At 38.1% G+C, this 13,107-nt stretch overlaps 1 protein-coding gene across 4 annotated transcripts in view; it reads left to right on the top strand.

Moving 5' to 3' along the window:
* WDR49 (WD repeat domain 49) overlaps positions 1 to 13,107 on the top strand; it is a 177,285-nt gene that overhangs the window by 40,563 nt on the left and 123,615 nt on the right. For 3 of the 4 annotated variants that reach the window (XM_024244755.3, XM_054552951.2, XM_054552953.2), the window contains exon 6: positions 11,057 to 11,224. The exons of the other annotated variant lie outside the window; for it this stretch is intronic. In XM_024244755.3, the coding sequence (XP_024100523.2) occupies positions 11,057 to 11,224 (168 nt within the window). The remainder of the gene's footprint in view (positions 1 to 11,056; positions 11,225 to 13,107) is intronic. 4 annotated transcript variants of the gene reach the window in all.

The raw sequence follows: 13,107 nt of genomic DNA, 5'->3' as shown, positions 1-13,107 counted from the left end.
GGGCGAGAGAGCAAGACTCCATCGCAGGGCAGAGGTGCGGGGTGGGGGGGGAACAAGAAAGAAAGAATGAGCATGAAATTGCCAGCAACAAAAATCATTGATATTTTATTGCATTGAAAATGTTTTCTGCCCTTTGACCAGGGCTAGAAGAAGATACAAAACAGAGTGAATTGTTAACAAAATCTCTAATTGCTTTTTTTTTTTTTAAGACAGAATCTTGCTCTGTCACCCAGGCTGCAGTGGCATGATCTTGGCTCACTGCAACTTCCGTCTCCTGGGTTTAAGGGATTCTCCTGCCTCAGCCTCCCGAGTACCTGGGATTACAGGCATGTGCCACCACGCCCAGCTAATTTTTGTATTTCTAGTAGAGACAGGGTTTCACCATGTTAGCCAGGCTGGTCTCGAACTCCTGAACTCAGGTGATCCACCTGCCTCAACCTTCCAAACTGCTGGGATTACAGGTGTGAGCCACCACAACCAGCCGCTAATTGCTGCACTAATTAGTGGAACAAGTGCCAGAAAATTTAGAATAGAGACTCCTCAGGGAGTCTTTATAATTGATAGGGACTAAGTTGGCAGAGAAGCCAGATTTAATATCTTGCTTGTGTGTGGCTCTACTTCCCTGCATCTAAGTCAGTCTTCCAGACACTATCGAGTTAGCTAGACCACGCTGCCTTTCCTGCCAGTTCTGTCACTATGTTTAAAGCAGTTGAAATCCGCCGTGAGCGGTGGCCTTGGTTTGAGGAAAGGGCTCTATTTCCTACAGCTTGTTCTGTAGCATGGTAGAAGAATAAGATTCATTTGTATCATGGACATGTGCCTACTTGGCATTTTGAAAAGTAACTGAATTAATTGCATTATTATTTTTAAATATGCTTAGCAGTGCTGAATTCTTATTTTAAAGATAGAATAGATACAGTTATACTTTATTTTTTAATTTAAATTTTTGTGTGTGTGGATACAGAGTAGGTATATATATTTATGTGGTACATGAGATGTTTTGATATCAGCATAAAATGTGAAATAAGTACAACCTGGGGACTGGGGTATCCATCACCTCAAGCATTTACACTTTGAGTTACAAACAATCCAATTACACTCTATAAGTTATTTTAAAATATACAATTACATTATTATTGACTATAGTCACCCTGTTGTGCTATTAAACAATAGTCTTACTCTTTTTAAGTAAATTTTTTTGTAACAATCCTCACCTTCCCTACTAGGCCCCCACTACCATTCCCAGCCTTTGGTAACTATCCTTCCACTCTCTATGTTCATGAGTTCAATTGTTTTGATATTTAGATCCTACAAATAAGTGAGAACATGCAATGTTTGTCTTTTTGTGCCTGGCTGATTTTGCTTAATACAACAAGATTTCTTCCCAATTTGGTCTTGGTGGGTTGTATGCATCTAGGAATTTTTTCATTTCTTCTTGAATTGCCAACTTATTGGCATATAGTTGCTCATAGTAGCCATTAACGATCCTCTGAATTTCTGCAGTATCAGTAGTAATGTCTCCTTTTTCATTTCTGATTTTATTTATTTGGATATGCTCTCTTTTTTTCTTAGTCTGGCTAAAGCTTTGTCCTTTAAACTTTTCCAAAAATAAACTTTTTGTTTCATTAATCTTCTGTATTTTGTTTTCAATTTTATTTATTTCAGCTCTGATCTTTATTATTTCTTTTCTTCTACTAATTTTGGATTTGTTTTATTCTTGCTTTTCTAGTTCTTTAAGATGCATCATTGGATTGTTCATTTGAAGTATTTCCTTTTTTTTTTTTTGATGAAGGCACTTTTAGCTATAAACTTCCCTCTTAGTACTGCTTTTACTGTATCCCATATGTGTGTAGTTTTTCTATTATCATTTGTTTCCAGTAATTTTTCAATTTCCTTCTTAATTTCTTCACTGACTCACTGGTCATTCAAGAGACTATTGTTTAATTTCTATGTATTTGTATAGTTTTCAGAATTACTCTTATTATTAGTTTCTAGTTTTATTCATTGTGGTCAGAGAAAACACTCGATATTATTTCAATATTTTGAATGTCTTAAGATATTTTTTGATACCTAACATATGGTATATCCTTGAGAATGATTCATGTGCTGAGGAAAAGAATGTGTATTCTGCAGCTCTTGGATGGAATATGTGTAAATATCTATTGGATCCATTTGGTCCATAGTGTAGATTAAGTCTGACGTTTGTTGATTTTCTTTCCGGAAGTTCTGTCCAGTGCTGAAAGTGAGGTGTTGAGGTCTCCAGATATTATTGTATCGAGGCCTATCTCTCTCTTCAGCTCTAATAATATTTACCTTATGTATCAAAGTGCTCCTATGGTAGGCGCATTTAAAGTTTTTTATATCCTCTTGCTGAAATGACCCCTTTATCATTACATGGTGAGGTTCTTTGTATCTTTTTATAGTTTTTATCTTGAAATCTATTTTGTGTGATAAAAGTATAGTGACTCCTACTCTTTTTTGGTTTTCATTGGCATGGAATATCTCTTTCATCCCTTTTATCTTCTGTGTTTCAGTCTATGTGTGCCTTTATAGGTGAAGTGTGTTTCTTGAAGATAATAGATCAATGCGTCTTGTTTTTTTTTGCCCGTTCAGCCAGTCTATGTCTTTAATTAAAGAGTTTAATCCATTTAAGTTCAATATTATTAATGGTGAGTAAAGACTTACTCCTGCCATTTTGTGATTTGTTATCTGGTTTTCTCTTCCTTCTCTCTTTCCTCCTTATATTCCTCTAATGAAAGTGATTGTCTCTGGTGATATGATTTAGTTTATTGCTTTTTATTTTTTGTATATTCATACGTTTTTTGGTTTGAGGTTACCATGAGACTTGCAAATACTATCTTATAACCCATTATTTTAAGCCGAGAACAACACTATTTGCATAAACAAACACAAAGCAAACTAATAAAACTACATCTTAACTTTGTCCCACTGCTTTTTATCTTTTTGTTGTTTCTATTTATATCTTATTGTACTGACTGTGTCTTGAAAAGTCATAGTTATTAGTATTGATTGGTTCATCATTTAGTCTTTCTATTTCAGATAAGAGTAGTTTACACAGCACAGTTACAGTGTTATGATATTCTGTGGTTTTCTGTGCACTTACTATTACCAGTGATTTTTGTACCTTCAGGTGACTATTTATTGCCCATTGATGTCCTTTTCTTTCTGATTAAAGTATTCTTAGCATTTCAGATCTCAGACCAGATCTGGGAAAATTCTCTGGATTACCAGACAGAGACTCTTGTTCTCTCCTTTACTGTCTTCCAAACATACAAAGTCTCTCTGTCTGTTCTGAGCCACCTAAAGCTGGGGGTGGAGTGACACAAGCACCCCAGTGGCCACCACTACTATGGCTGTGCTGGGTCAGACCTGAAGCCAGCACAGTGCTGGGTCTCACTCAAGACCTGCTTTAACCACTACCTGGCTACTGCCTATGTTCACTCAAGGCCCTGGGGCTCTGCAATCAGCCAATGGCAAATCCAGCCAGGCCTGTGTCTTTGCCTTTAGGGCAGCAAGGTCCCCCAGCCCCTGGGTGGGTCCCAAAATGCCATCTGCAAGTCAGGGACTAGAGTCAAAAACTTTAGAAGTCTACCTGGTGTTCTCTTATTGCAGCTGAGCTGGCACTCAAACAACAAGATGCAGTTCTTCCCACTCTTTACTCCTTTTTCCAAAGGCAGAGAAGCCTCACCCTGTAGCCACTGCTACCCCAGGCCAAAAAGAGTACTTCCAGACTACTGTTGATGTTCCCTAATGGCCCACTCTTAAGATCTTAAGTCAGCTCGTTGTCAGTGCTGCCTGACCTGGGACTTACCCTTCAGGTCAGTGGACTCCTCTCTGGACAAGGGCAGGTCAGAAACTCCATCCAAGAGTCAAGTCTTGGAATTGGGGACCCTAAGAGCCTGCTTGGGTACTCTACACCCCTGTGGCCATGCTGGTACCTAAGGTGCAAGACAAAGTCCCCTTTACTTTTCCCTCTGCTTTTTTCAAGCGGGAAGAGTTTTTCCCCATGGCCTCCACAGCTAGTAATGTGCCGAGTCTCACCTGAAGCCAGCAAGTCTCAGAGGCTCATCCAAGGCCCTCAATGTAATACCTGGATATTGCATCAGGGCACAAGGGCTCTTCAGTTAGCAGGTGATGAATGCTGCCAGGAATGGCTCCTTTCCTTCAAGGTAATGGGTTCCCTTCCGGCCCAGATTTTGTAGAAGTGTCATCCAGGATTGAGGGCCTGGGACAGGGGCCTCACAACTCTGACTAATGCTGTCTCCTGCTGTGGCTGAGCTGGTATCCTAGAGGCAAGGCAAAGCCCTCCCCACTCTTCCCTCTCCTCTCCTCAAGTGAAAGGAAGGAACCTCTTTTGGAGCCGTGAGCTGTGCAGTCTGGGGTTAGAGGAGGGTGATGCCAGCCCTCCCTTGGCTGCCCCAGCTGGTGTCTCAGTATGTTGTGTGCCCCCTCAGTCCATTGTCTTTGGGCCTAGTTCTGCACAAGGACTCACCTATGAGTTGCAGTCTTTATGGCCTAGAGCTTTATGGAATTTCAAGTTTATTTGGAGACAAACAGTGCTGTAGCCCTCAGTGGTGAGGTTTACTGGAGCTCAAGTTCAGACCCCTGGGCTGAGCGATTCCCCTCTGCTAAGGTTCCCTCTGTGGGCGGGCATCAGTTGAGTTTGGTTCAGGTTTCCTTTCTGCTCTACCAGGACAGCACAGAGTTCAATACTACACAATTGCTGTGCTCTCTGTCCCCCAGTTCCCAGAGAAGCTCTCAGCACCACGTAGCTGCTGCTAGGGTTGGGGAAGGGTGGGGGTTGGTGATTCAGGACTGTTTTTTTTTTTTTCTATCTATCTCTTCAGTGCTTCTTTCAGCGATTTGAAGTGAAAACCAGGTACAATGAGGGCTCACCTAATTTTTGTTTTTTATAAAAGTGTTTTTTTCTGTGTAGATTGTTAACTTGGTGTCCTTGCAGGAGTAGAGGGGAGAATTGGTGGAGACGTCTTTCCTATCCTGCCACAATGTCTATCAGTTGGCAAATGTTACAGAGTGCCTTATTTTATCCTACTCTAAGTGCACTTAATAGCATTACTTACTTAGTTTTTAGGTATCACTTTTCATTTTCAAATCACTTTCCCACGTTAACTAATTGCTGTTACACAGGGTCATTTTGACAGCACGCATGAGGACAAAGATTGATGGCAGGGTCCCTTAATGTCTTTTTTTATGACTGTGTGGCAAGAGAATGAAAGAGTTGAAAGTTAGCATCTTAATGGATAAATATAATCAAGTTTTTTTTCTGTAATGTTATATAAAAGTAATTTAGAAATATTTTCCTCTACCAATTCCAAAACTTACTGAGAATATTAACAAGAAATCATTTATTTTACCAGCTCATCCTATTCCTTAGCTTGCTATTTTTAAAACTTTTCCATCATAACCTATCATTTCCTCACCTCAATTCAAGAAATGAGAAAAACATTTTTATTTATCAGATAATTTGATTTTAAGGAAATGGCTTTTCTCTCACCTTTTACCCAGGCATTCTCAGGAACTCTGGCATCTACAGTTTAATCAGAAACAAGTTATATCTTGGTTTAGACACTAAGTGTGAATTGTTGAGCCTCCAATATGTAGCACTGCAGGCCCATAAATGTCATTTTGTAACCTGCAGATTTAAATCTTAAAGCAATACTTCGGATGCCAGAGCAGCATACACTTCCTTCTATGTCTTTCTTTATAACCTGAAAACTAAAGATGATAGTTGGATATAATGGGGAAACACATGATGAAGTAATTTTCTGGGTAGGAATATTTTATTTTGATTGTATTGTAATTATATTATGGGATTTCCATGCACTTGAAGATATAATTATAGTATTATGTTGTATAGTTTACATCTTATAATATTGCTTTACTGAGTGTCAGGTTATAATAACCCTTTTTTGTAAACAAAAGAATATTTTCAGTGAGGCTCCTTCCTGAATGAGAATCATTGCCATCAGATTTTATACTATTGGAACTTCTAGTACAGTAGTAGTACTATTGCAGCCGGTAATCATGGGACTTTATGTTCCTGAAATTAATTGCTCTCTAATAAAACTTAAAGGATTCTCCTTTATAGGAACGAATTACTTCCCAGATCCTTGCCTTTCTTTCACTTCTTCCCATCCTCCCTTCTTTCTTTTTTTCTCCCTCCCTCCCTTTTTTCCTCCCTCCCTCCCTTTTATCTTTTCTTCCTTCCTTTTATTAAGAAGAAAAGAGAGAAAAGGATGAGAGAAAGCAAGGAAGACATAGAAATACTGTTCCCGTGGGGATCAGAGGCAATAGAAAAGTTAAGTGATCAGGAAAGGGAAGACTCAAGATAAATTAGGGGCTTGGTTTGGGATTGAGGGTATGGGGACAGAAAGGTAGTTGGTAATAGGAAGAACCCCAGATCTGGACCTGTGATACACATTGCAGTGAGGCTTAGTAGAAAAGACGGAGGCAATAGCACAGGAAAGGAGAGTTGACAGCCAAACAGGACTGGGTTCAATCTCATCTCCACCTCCAATTAGCTTCGTGCCCTTGAGCAAGTTGGCTTTCAGATTGCTATCTTCTCATTAGGAAACTTGGAATAATTTACCCACTAAAGTTTATTATAGGGTGAGAGCACCCAGAGTGGTGCTTGTACATAGGAGGGATACAATAAATAATCCTAATAATTATCTACAGTAGTCATAGGTCAAAGAGAAATTCCATATGGGGGATAAGCAAGAAATGTACTGTTGAGGCTCAGAAAGTGATATCCCAAAATGAGAACCTCGGAAGCAGCCTCAGGAGCAAGGTCTCTCTCTGACCTTCTCCCGCCCATCTGTCTCTCCTGCTCATTCTTTCCTGAGCCAGGTCATAGAAGCTAGAACTCCTTTTCCCCAAAGGTAGCCATAAAGTCTAAAAATATTATTCTAACATTCCCCTGCTTTTAGTGTAACACCTGACCATAAAGGAATGGAATGACATCCCTCATTCTAGAGTGGTCTTACCCCATACCCAGGAGAAAGGAATGCCATATAGAAAAGCCAAGAAGAATCTGAGCAGACAAGACTTGCTGGGTTTTCCACTCAGTCTATTTTCATTAGCTAATATTCCTTTTTTCCAATCATATTTTTACATGGTTGTCCCTGCGTCATAGAACCTAAGTATAAAAATGGACAGTGTCTTGTATATCTTTGGGTCTTCATTCTGAAGTTTCCTGTGTCATGTAAATCTATGATCAAATGAATTTTTTGTGCTTTTCTCTTGTTAACCCGTCTTTGGTTATAGGGGTATTGGCCATGACCCTTATGATGAGGAGGAAAGGGGTTACTGCCCTCTCTGCCCTTATAACACAATCCAGGTAAATTCTAGGCAGAGTGGAGAAACAGACCATTTTGACCTTTGGCAGCACTTTTGTGTTTCATGTCATACTTCCCAGTGAATTATTCTGTGAGCCAGCTCTACTCTGGTCCCCTTTCTGAACATCTCCTTTGTATCCTGTTCTCTCCTTATTTTCCTCTTAGAAATTATGTTCTGCTATTAGCAGTATGCTAGTATCAAGGGACAGTTACACTCGTTTACATTAAAGAAGTAGAAGCTTAAAAAAGAAGCCTAAAATGAGTATTGACTAACACAAATGATGTACATCATTAGTAATAGAAATTTTAAGAACCATTTGAGCAAGCAGGTGAAGAATAATTTCTCACTCCAAAATTACCTGTGGCTGGAGGTTTATCACCTAAGTTCCTCAGATCTAGTATGGTTGGGCTTTATGAGTATAGTGAGAAGGTTCTCAAAATCGTGATATTTTATACACAATTTTGTGTGCATGCATACCTTTCTGATGGAGAGGGTCTATAGTTTTCATCAGATTCCCAAAGGGGTGTTTGACCTCCAAAATTTTAAGAACTATGGATTAACATACTCTCTAGAGTACAAAATAATGGCAATACTTGCATTCTAGTGCTTTGCTACTTTGTGTGGTTCTCAGAGAGCATCAGGAGCAACACCTGGGAATGTGAGAAATGCAGAATCTCAGGTTTACATTGAATGAGAATCTGCATTTTCACATAGCGATTTGTGTGAATGTTAAAACTTGAGAAGCCACGTTCCAATAGTCAAGAGATCAGGCCCTGAGTTCTGAATTTGTACTCTGGCTCTGCCAAATACTAGTGTCCTAAGCTTCGATTTATAATATTGCATGTCATGACACCAAACTTAAGAGTTAATCTCAGAACTTCAGACCTGAGTTTGACAATTACTTGCTGACTTTGGCAAATCACTGAAACTGTGTGGATGAATCCCTATGTCTTTACCTATGAGATATAGAAGTAGATTAGCTCTTTCTCAGCTCTCAATTTACCTTTTGTTTCTCACACAGGTGATTTGTCATGGCCTCTCATCTATTGAAATGCTTTTTGTCAACGTTCAACAAATGTCTCTTAAACCCTGAGAGTCACACTGATTTCTTTCTTCTTTGAAATTCTATTATACATTTTGTAACATTCAATTTATCACTTTATGATGTGCTAAAATTGTCTCTAATTATTTGATTTACATGTTTTTCCTCCCATGTTTGGGGCCATATAATTGAAGTCCAGACTGCGTCTATTTCTTTTCTTATTATCTTTATCATAGCACAGAGCACATAGTAGATGCGCAATAAATCTTTGAGGATTGAATGCCATGTTTTGAGAGACGATATCGGCAAATGACACACTGAATAGTCTCAATGTCATTAATTTAGTTATAAATTGGTTGTGTTGTGACATTTATTTCCTAGGGAGATAGCTATGAAATTTTCTAAATCAAGCTATTTACATATCAATATGAGCTCTTGAATTAATAAATCCTAGTTACCTTTAGAAACAGCCCAATTGAATAGATCAGAGGAAAAGGAATGCATTGAGCTATTTTCCTGCTTCTCAGAACTTTCTTGCCTTTAATAATTGTTTGGAAATGTATAAATACCTGTGTATGTGTGTGTGTATATATATATACACACATTACAAATATATGTGTGTGTATATATATACACATATTACAAATATATGTGTGTATATATATATACACATATTACAAATATATGTGTGTATATATACACCATATGTATATGTATACACACACGCACACACACACACACACACACACAAATCAAATTAAGTTATTATACCAAAATAGTAAAACTAGATACTGTTTTTAACTTCTTAATGAGGGATGCTGTTTTTGTGAAGCAGAAATTTATTCTCACAGTTCTGGAGGCTGGGAGTCAAAGATTAAGGCACCATCAAATTTGCTGTCTGGTGGGGACCTACTTTATGCTTCCTGGATGGTGCCTTCCACCTGTGCCCTCACATAGTGGAAGGGGCAAACAAGCTTCCTTAGACTTCCTTTATAAGGGCATTCATCCCATTCTTGAAGGTTCTACTCTACTGACCTAATTACCTTTCAAAATCTCTGCCTCCTTGTATCATCACCTTGTGGGTGAAGGTTTCAACATATGAATTAGGCGGTTGTGGGGTGGGGAGGAGGCCAGAAATACAAACATTCAGACCGTAGCAGTGCCCATTAAGAACTGTCAAGGGTCTAAACTTTTATGTTATTTTCAAGTTAGCTATTAACAAGTTAGCTTGCCATTTCCAGCATAATGAGCAATACAAATATTGTGATGCTTACTTGGATAGAGAAATGTTAAAAATCTTACAATGACAGAGGACATAAGACTTCCATGTCAGAGAGAAAAAAAGACTATTATTCTCAGGAAAGCAAGCAGCATAAATATTATCACATTTATTTCAGTTCCCCTGGCCATCAAGTCCACAGAGGCAATGCAGATGGGCCCAGTGCACATGCACTGTATTCCATTACAGTAAAGGAACCCCAAACTTAAGGAATCTGAATCGTTTATGTTGGACAGAAGGCATGCCTAACTTTTGCTCCAGAGGAAGACATTATCTTTATTATTCTGGGCAAAGGGAGACATTATCTCGACATTCTATGGCTGTTTGCTATGCAAACAAAACTCTTTGAAAAGATAATCCAGAACAAAAGGCAATGAGTTCTTAGCTTCACAAGAAGTGCAGAAATGCTAGCAATCCATTGAGAATTGACTCCCCGCAATATGTTACTCCTGATTCTACATAATAAATTGATCACAAATATTTCTGAGTCATTCTACTAAAAAATCTTCCCTTAAGCTTTATAAAACAACAACATCCCTCTTTGTGTGGGGTAGAAATTTGATCCTGAGGTCAAACCAGAAATCCTCCAACTGTGGGACACAAATAATTGAGCACAATGACAAAGAGAACTTCTGCCTAACCACAGAGGGCATGGTGGTTTCAAGTTGATCAAAGAACAGCTATGGCTATTCATTGGCCTTCTGGAGCCTGTGGATCTGAGAGTAATGGCAAGTTTCTCCTGACAAAGGTAGTAGGATCTTTATCCTTGCTTGGAAAGTGTGAATTTGCTCCACAGTATCTGGCACTGGCTCATCAGGAATGCAGGAAGAGCCACTTTGACCTGAGTCTGTAGCTGTGTTTGTGAATCTTGGCAAGGAGTTGAGTCCTGGCCATTTCACTCTCCAACATTTTAGATCAGTCAAAATTTAAATAAACCATTGTTTAGGCATGAGCTGGACCTTTGGGGAGCAGCAGATGGTTGATAAGCTCCTGTTTGCTTGCCCCAGACCCAGGAGGAAGAACATAGGAATTTGGCCAATTACTCATCTTATAGCTTCAGAACCCCATATGATTATTGTGATTAACATTGTTTCGTGCCATGTGTTCCAATTTTTAAAAATTCAAGGTATCCCTAGATTGGGGGAAAAGTCAGAATGTAGAATTTCCTGTAACTTCTCAATGGAATTCTTTTGTGGGAGGTGGGAGAAGGGGTTTGTGAGGTGTTTTTAAAGTATCAGTTTGTATCATCATAATCTGAGTTTAATTTTTAACTTTCCATATTAAAACAGCTCCATTTTACTAATATCTTGTGAAGAATCAACTAAAGATTGTTTTTCTCTTTAATTTTTTATCAGTTACTTACAATGCATCTTTAGATGCTATCATTTCCAGTACAACCAGCAATACAAATAGTGTGGTGCTGGCTTGGAGAGAGAAATCAAAAAAGCATCTTAATATGACATCCTTCAACATTGCCCAGGGCATTCATGCTTTTGATTATCACTCTTGGCTCAATTTAATTGGTAGGTAAAATAAATCATGATAACTATGAGGGCCTCAAAAATAGTCTGGGAAGCATATTTGTATGCATGGAGCCTTCTCCACCTTGTTGCTGTATTGCTATAGAGACAGTCTTGAGCAGCTCACATTGTATTACCTGAGAATGTCTGATAATGATGCATTATGATGTGCAGTGTATATGAACTACATTGAGGTAAAAATATGAGAAAGTGCCCAATGCTTTAATGAGTTTTTTTTATTACAATTGGTGAAGGGTGTAAAATGATATAGAGAAGGAAGATAGTTTGTGCAGCATCTGCCATTCTGCCATCTTCCTAACACCACCAAATGCTCCACCCAAACAAATGCATTTTTTCGTTGTTACTACTACAGCTACCACTACCAGTGCATGCACACACGTACACACACACACACACACACACATCCATACACAAGAGAACTGCAAAATGTAGAGTGTTTTTCAATTACCTTTCAGAATACAATCTCTAATGATTTTTGAAAATGTTCAGATTATCCAAGGTTTGTTTACTAGAGGGGAGTTCTTTTGATGTAAAAAAAGTATATTTTAGCTGAGGAAATATAAAGTTTCTCAGGCATTATTTAAATTAAAATTGCAGACATTATGAAAGCTGATAATTTGATGTATGATATATGTTCAAACATTATAAAAATGAGGTATAGATGTATTATTGAAAAGTTAATAGGGTAGTTACAGAGCATACACATGGTCTACAGAATGGGTCATATTAACTCACATTCAATAGTTGTCATTCATATGAAGATTATTAATATTAGCTAAGGAGCTGTGTCCATAAAATTCCCAAAATAATACCTGACAATCACAGTAACAGATACCTTGAATATGAATTCATGTATATGCCAACATCAGATCTTCAAGGAGTACTGTAGATTTATTAGAGAAGGATAGAGGAGTTGGTGACCCATTTTGGCAAGGACTCAAATAGAAACTAATTTATTGATTGGTTAAGCATTTCAATCTCTGTATAACAATAATTACTTTGTACCTCCTATAGTGCTGGAAAAAATAAGGATGATTAAGTTCAGCTCCACAACTGGCCCTAAACTAGGAAGCAACAAAGAGTATTGTGTTGTATTGAACAGATACAACATTTCCTGCTCTTGAAGAGCTCCCTAAATATAACTGATTGATGTTCAAAAATATCTTCTTCCATTAATAAAGCAGGTCAAAAGTATATTTGTGCTGCTTTTTTGCTTGCACATACAGTCATACATTGCTTAATGATGGAGATAGAAAGGCATCATTAGGTGATTTTCCATTGGGTGAACATCATAGAGTGTACTTACACAGAGATGGTGTAGCCTACTACACACCTGAGCTATATGCTATAGCCTATTGCTCCTAGGCTACAAACTTCTATAGCATGAGACTTACTAAATACTATAGGCACTTGTAACACAATGGTATTTATGTATCTAAACATATAAAAGGTACAGTAAAAATACCATATTATAGTCTCATGGGACCATATCCGTATATGCTGTATGTTGTTGGCTGAAATGTTATGAAATGCATGACTGTACTTGATTATTTGATAATTTATGTTTTTATAGTTTTTAATTAATTTGTGAACTTTCAACATTGTTTTCTTTCTTTCTTACTCCTGGGATAACTTTAACACTGTCTACATTTCTAGGCTAAGCTGGCTGGAGAGGGGAAATATCAGGGTTAGGAAGAAGGATTCTGTACCCTCCTGGTTAGGCTGTTTGTTGGTTTTTAAATGGGACTATATGTTTTATTTCACCTCATACATAGCCTTTTCCCCTTTACAAATTTTTTCTTCCCTACTCCCTCCATTTCAACTATTTCTATTGACAGAACTCATGCCCTATTAGCCTGGTCTAG

The sequence above is a fragment of the Pongo abelii genome, chromosome 2, assembly GCF_028885655.2.
Source record: "Pongo abelii isolate AG06213 chromosome 2, NHGRI_mPonAbe1-v2.0_pri, whole genome shotgun sequence".
NCBI classification, from domain to species: Eukaryota; Metazoa; Chordata; class Mammalia; order Primates; family Hominidae; genus Pongo; species Pongo abelii.
Note: the sequence above shows the minus strand (reverse complement) of the source record. Positions and strands in the feature narration are given on the sequence as shown.